Source organism: Gadus morhua, chromosome 23, assembly GCF_902167405.1.
Source record: "Gadus morhua chromosome 23, gadMor3.0, whole genome shotgun sequence".
In the NCBI taxonomy this organism is placed as follows: domain Eukaryota; kingdom Metazoa; phylum Chordata; class Actinopteri; order Gadiformes; family Gadidae; genus Gadus; species Gadus morhua.
This window is the reverse complement of record NC_044070.1, coordinates 140,173-146,775: the sequence shown is the minus strand read 5'-3', so window position 1 is coordinate 146,775 and position 6,603 is coordinate 140,173. Positions and strand designations below refer to the sequence as shown.

General features: G+C 41.6%; 1 protein-coding gene across 1 annotated transcript; it reads right to left on the bottom strand.

Annotated features, from left to right (window-relative positions):
* Nucleotides 1-3,433: 3,433 nt before the first annotated feature.
* Nucleotides 3,434-5,606, bottom strand: LOC115537622 (uncharacterized). Its single transcript, XM_030349670.1, has 5 exons — nucleotides 5,459-5,606; nucleotides 5,191-5,348; nucleotides 4,980-5,091; nucleotides 4,622-4,741; nucleotides 3,434-3,633 (listed from the first exon to the last, which is right to left on the bottom strand). Exons 1-5 carry the CDS (start codon nucleotides 5,604-5,606, stop codon nucleotides 3,434-3,436), a joined length of 738 nt encoding a protein of 245 aa, XP_030205530.1.
* Nucleotides 5,607-6,603: the final 997 nt, after the last annotated feature.

Genomic DNA, 6,603 nt, shown 5'->3' with positions numbered 1-6,603 from the left:
AATGGCCAAAAAAGCGAATTCCATACCCAACCTTTAATTGATAGTTAAGTCAAGCTGTTTTTCAACAGCTGTAAGCTAGGGATGGGAATTGATAAGAATTTAACGATTCTGATTCAGATTCTGCTTATCGATCCGATTCCTTCTCGATTTTCTTTATCGATTCTCATTGGGTGAGAAAATAACTATTTTTTTTGCATTAACTCTCTTTGATATCTGATCAGAAGAGTGTCTAGTATTAGGAAATTTTACATTTTCACATTAATTGGTCTTGACAAAAAAAGAGATATGTTTGGCTTTTTAAGCCCAAATGCCGTCATTATGTGCCATAAACTAAAAATAAAGACTGAAAACAGTCAAGTAAGAGCTTGTGCCTTTTGGAATATTAACAGTGCTCATTTGCATTCAATTTGTAACAAAATTCAACTGACATAAAAAAAAAAAAAAGTCTTCTGTAAAGAGACGGTGGATCGATTATATAAGGTAATAACGTTACTCATTTTAATAAATGTGAATTCAGTTATGTATTCATACCTTTTAGACTACCACAATTATAATACAGTGCTGTTATTATATCTATATATATACACACACATTTGGCGTTAATAACAGATGGCCTCCCGATAGCTCCGCTGCTGCTTGACTCACTTGCATCGCTAGTTAGTAGTGTATAAAACACGCAACATTCCTGCAAAGGAATTGCATGCTGTGTAGCCAAATGTTTCTGCATATTGGAGGTAGTTACCCCCTTTGACAAAATGGAAACTTTACAATTGTTGAAAATGGCCATATTGACGTCTTTTCACGTAAAATACAACCAAGCTTTAGAGCGCTTCTGCCTCGGCGCCTGCTTGCTGCGTTTTGAACAAAAACAAAGCAGCGCGTGTGTGACGTTGTGACGCATTTGGAATGACCGGAACCGATAAGTGGAATCGTTAAGCAGGCATGCTAACGATTCCAAGGAATTGGTTCACTGGGCACCGGTTCTGAACAAGAACCGGTTCTCGATTCCCATCCCTACTGTAAGCAGTGGTGTAGTGGTGCTGGGATAAGTGGGGACACTCTAAATGTCTTAAAGGGATACTTCAGTTTACAACTGGCGCAGAGCGTTCTTTTCCCACCACCGCCACTCGCCGGTAAATTAGGGAATGATCATGCGCCCCAAGGGGCGGTTCGGCGGAAGGAGGAGGCGTGTTCTGGCGCAAACGGTATTTTGCCGTTTCTGAATACCATTGCGCTAGTTAACCAGGAAATACCTGGTTTAAAGTCAGTGGCGCGTTGTTCAAATGCTATTTTAAGGGCACATGCATACATGCGCATGCCATGCATACGGATTGCTTGTGCACCTCGCGCATACACTTTGCTTCTCTCATCTACACAGACAGCAGTTCCCATTTTTGCAAACCATACATTACAAGGAAAATAAAATATTACCACACAAGGAAAATCATTGTGGTGTCCATAAAGATAAAATAAATAGGCATAAATCTAGCGTACACATTTACCCAAATTATTCACGCGAATTTTAGCAGGCGTAATGACGGATCAAATTAACCTGGTTGACCAATAGTGGCAAGAGACACATGTATATAAGGACACCTGTCAAAGTGGGTTGTCCGTCAAGAATCAGGAACCACAATTCTGAAGACTGCGAAATAAATTCTGAAGACTGCAAAATCACCTTCTGTTAGTCCATTTAAAACCTTACTCTGCAACTTACCAGTTAAGTTGAGGTTGCTCATAATTTTTCTATTGCACAGTGGAATGGAATACGTCCTGGGATAGAGGATCAGACGCCGGGGGGAGAGGGTCTACCGGCCCAGACACACCTATCTCTACCTGAGTGAGGAGGAATGCAGGCGTAAGCTACGCCTGACCCGTCAGGCTGTAATAGATATCTTCCATCTCCTGGCAGATGAGCTGGGGACTGATGCACGCTGTCCCTATGCCCTCCCCGTTGAAGTGAAAGTTACAGCGGCACTGCATTTCTATGCATCTGGGTCGTTCCAGCATCCCCTTAGTTCTATTGGACGAATTTCACAATTGGCAATAAGTTCGGCTATACATGCAGTCACGTCAGGTCGAGTCCGACATGCTGGGGAATACATCAAATTCCCCGTTACACCTGACAGCCTGGAAAGAACAAAGCAGGAGTTTTGGACCAAATATGGGTTCCCTGGCGTCCTTGGTGCTATAGACTGCACCCATGTGCAGCTACGTGCCCCATCAGTAAACGCACTTGTATACATAAACCGGAACGGAACTCATTAGATTAATATCCAAGTAATTTCCGATGCAAATTGTAGAATAAATCATGTCTTTGCTAATTACCCTGGCTCAAGCCATGACTCTTTCATGTTGGCAAACTCAACCATTCCTGCCATATTCGAGGGGAATCCTCCCTTGGATGGGTGGCTGTTAGGGGACAACGGCTATCCGCAGAGCTGCCAACTTTTCAAAAAACCTTGGAGTGAGATTTTGTCGGGGGTACCCCTGACAACGCAGGCTCAGATTTGAGAGAATTTTATTTAATTGGATGTTGAACCCATGTTGTACCCTGCATTTTGGTGGTTTGTGGGTAGGCCCCAAGCCATTGATAGGGGCGGCTCACTGGAGATGGGCAATATTGGTTACATTATGTGAAGCAAAGACATAGCTGAAGGTCCATCCCCAGGAAATTTTGGATCAAGTAGATGTGATTTCCTTCATTATAGTGGATTTTTTGGTGGTCTGCTAAAGATAATAATAATAATAATAATAAATTTAATTTAGAGGCGCCTTTCAAGACACCAAAGGTCACCTTACAGAGCATAGAGTCATCATTCAAAACTATGTAAAACAGACTAGGAATAAAAGGAAAACAGAGGTTAAACATGAAGAATAATAATTATTAATAACACTCAAAGACGCCTCTAAATTAAATGTATTATTATTATTATAATAATACATATTATTATTATTATTATTATTATTATTATGTGCAATACCTGAACTTATTCTGATTCATGTTTGGCATCAGGACTTGTAGGGCCTAGTCTGGAGTTGGACATTAAACCAGAAAACTATTGTTGTGCCTAAATGACTGCCTATGTGTCACAATATAGCCTTATTCATAGACCAGTGTAAGATTCGACCTAGGTAGATTGATTGATATTTTGACCACAACAATGGTATTAAACAAATTCTGAACTGAAACCTAACCTATGTTGTGAATAATTGTATTCTTAAGAGCACTTAATGATTTATGTTCAGCCAAAAACGACAAGATTAGTTAGGGAGATAAATTATTCTTCATTCAAAGCCTCCCACCACATGGTCCATTAGAAACAGTGCTTAAACAATACAACTTTTTCAAGCAATAAAAGATGAATGCATTACAAAAATAACAAAAAATGAAGTCATCCGTATCAGATGCAGATCAGAAGCTAGTCCTCGTCTATGATCTGTGGGCACGGTTATACTGGCCTGTGGCCTTCTTGGAAGCCTTGAGGACATCTGAGGGGGGCTCCCATTTGAAACAGGGCTCCAGGTCGGCCATCTTTATGGTCATTATTGAGGACAGGGTGCCATCCAGTGCTAGGCTGTTTCTGGTCTTGGTTTTGTTCAGTCCCACAACTGAAAACACCCTCTCAGCGTCTGCGTTGGAATGGGGAAACACCAGGACCAGCTTGGCAACTGCAGCAAGCCTCTGAAATTCGTTGGCTCCTGTCTCCTATGGAAAATGCATCAAGAAGACAATGGAAAAACATACCTTGATTTTTTTATTGATTAAAACTGTAAGTATACTGTAGGTTGATCCATTAACACAGTTCAGATAAAAATATGCAAAATTTGGAAAATGCATGACAATATATACATGCGACAAGCAAAACAGCCAAGCCACAGCTGCCAAATGGAAACACAAAAAAAAAAATTGTTTTACCTTATGTTTCCGGGTTGCCATTTCAGCCCAGAAGCTTTCCATTTCAGTTTCATCCTGCATGGATATCATTGGCAGGGGCGATTCTAGGGAGTGTGGGGGCCCTAGGCAGAGGATTGTTGACGGGGGGGGGGGGGGAGGTATGGAGCGATTGTTGACGGGGGGGGGGGTATGGAGCGATTGTTGACGGGGGGGGGGGGGTATGGAGCGATTTATTTATTTATTTATTTTTTGGCTCTAGGGGGCCCCCTAGTAGTGGCCCGGGGCCCCAAGCAATTGCCTGGTATGCCTAATGGGATGCAGCGCCTCTGATCAATGGCATGGTCTGATAACTTAGAAACTCCTCACCCAGAAGGTCATGCTCCTCTGGACCATGGTATGGGAGGAGATGGGGAAACCTATTTATGAAAGTAGTTACAAGTTGTTAGGTATATTGTCATCAACCAACAGCAGTTCATACGCATCTTTGAGGAGAAGCCATATAAGAATAGCTCATGTTTAGGACTGAACATATATCATCATAAAAAGCAGGATATTTTAGCTAAGATGATAGACAATTATTAGAGGGAAAAAAAACGAACCTTTCAACAAAGTACAGGACATCTCCGATGTCACTTTCAGCCCTCTGCCGTACGTCTACAAATTTTGAATGTTTGAGCAGTGGCTCTTTTAGTGGCAGCTTCTTTAGTGCATAGGCCACAGCACTTGTCAGGAAACATAATACAGCTTCATGGAATGAATCCACCTGCTGTGGTGTGATGTCACCCTCGTCAAGTAGCCTGTTGAGTTTAGCCCTGGTTGTGAACCCAATGTTCAACTTTCTTCCTGTTAGAGATACAGCATACCATGTTAACATAAATGGTTTAACATGCTGATGCTGCAATATCAGCTAGACATATAGGGCAAGAAATCCAACCAGAAGCCCACTGTTAATGGAAGGACTACCACACACCTTAATAGGTTTCTACTCATGAAGTGACAAAATGCTAGGTACAAGGCTACGTGGCACATGTTATTGATCACATAGCACAGTGTTTGATCATAATAATAGTCAATCACTAACCTGGCAAATGGTTTGCCGTCTCCCCAAAGGCAATGTCACCAGGCTCCTCAAGGCCCTGCAGAGCTGCTGGAACAATGAACTTTGAACAAAGCTTGCGTACAAATTTCTCCATCTATAGACATTTACAAAATAGTGGGTGAAACATGTTTTAGAAGATCCCTGCAGATATCAGCAAGACACAGAATAGAAAAACTGCAAAATCCAATCCCACCTCATCATACAACATAAATATTGATGACCGCTCTCTTTGAAGAAGCAAGTTGAAAGTAGTGAAAGTTGGAACGGTGGCTTGAAAGAACAGCAGGTACACTTCTGTCATGGGGTCAGTGAACGTCTGCACAAGCCTCTTGAACCTGGCCTGGTTTTCATCTTGAATCAATCAATAAATAACAAAAAACAAGAGGTTATCAATAATACAAGTATGTGACTAACAATCCATGTAGTTGCTGCATAATGAAATAGATAAATGATGACCATACCAGCAGATTTGAAGTAGCTGGCCAGAGGTTCATAAAGCCTCAGGATCCTGGTCACACAGCGTTCAAGGCTTAGCCAACGAACCGAGACATGGAGGAGGACCTCCATGTACTCCGCTTCATGGAGCTCACAAAACTCTGTTCCAGACATTTAATTCCATATCATTTATTTTCTACAGCTCAGCATTTCAATATTACATTTAATAGTATCAAACATGGGTTAGGGTTAGAAGGATACCTCTCAGGTATCCTTTCCGATTTGTGCTACCCTTGAACCAGTAAACGATGTCCACTATCATGTCCTCCAAATTAAAATGGGACACCTGCAATTAATCAAATCATAATCAGTCAATGCATGTAATTAGGAATTCAAATAAAAAGTTACATGTAAAGACCTTAACTCACTTTAAAAAATCCCACTCCTGCAGCTTTGGCGGTGTTATGTGCCAGATGACAAGGACAACCATGAATATAGGTGTTGGGATGCTTTTGGAGGACCCTAGAGGCAATGGAATTACGTGATCCAACGTTCACAGCTGCATTATCGACTGAGAGACCAATGCAATTCTCCCAAGGGATGTCATGCTCCTCTAAGGCGGTGTTCATTTTGGTGAAGATCTCACTTGCTGTCCCACATCTCGTCCCAGTTGTGCACATATTCAAGAACTGGTGGACAACTTTTCTGCCCATGAAGACCCGGACAGTAAGCGGGTTCATCTTTGCCACTCCTATAATGACAAGTTAGAATCATACAGATGTTCATGTTGTTGGGATTTAAAAATACACAAAGCAAATGTTTTTCAAAGGAGAAAAATCTCAAATAGTTTGGGAAATACCAGTGTCATTTGACCCATCTGTAACAAGGGTATAGGGGGCTTTTTTCATCTCCTTCACAAGCTGCTGTGTGAAATATGGCGCTATTGCTTCATTGGTAATGCAGGATGACTTTGTCCTAGCATTTTCGAAGACAGCACTCCTGTGCTGTCTTCGAATCTCCGAAACATTCTTTTAGGAGAGGCCCTAGGTCCGCAAAGGCTAGGGGGATGTTGTGAACTACCAACCCAGCTGTCATTTTGACCTCAGCTCTTCTTGTCTGTAAGAAATTAAAAATGATGAGCCCAAAAGACCATCATTTATTTCAAATCACC

Coding starts and splice junctions, on each gene's coding strand:
- LOC115537622 (XM_030349670.1), bottom strand. CDS start 5,606: ATGTCTGGAACAGAGTTTTGTGAGCTCCATGAAGCGGAGTACATGGAG. Junction 5,092..5,190: donor TATTTATGTTGTATGATGAG/GTGGGATTGGAT, acceptor AAATGTCTATAG/ATGGAGAAATTTGTACGCAA. Junction 3,634..4,621: donor TGTATTATGTTTCCTGACAA/GTGCTGTGGCCT, acceptor ATTCCAACGCAG/ACGCTGAGAGGGTGTTTTCA.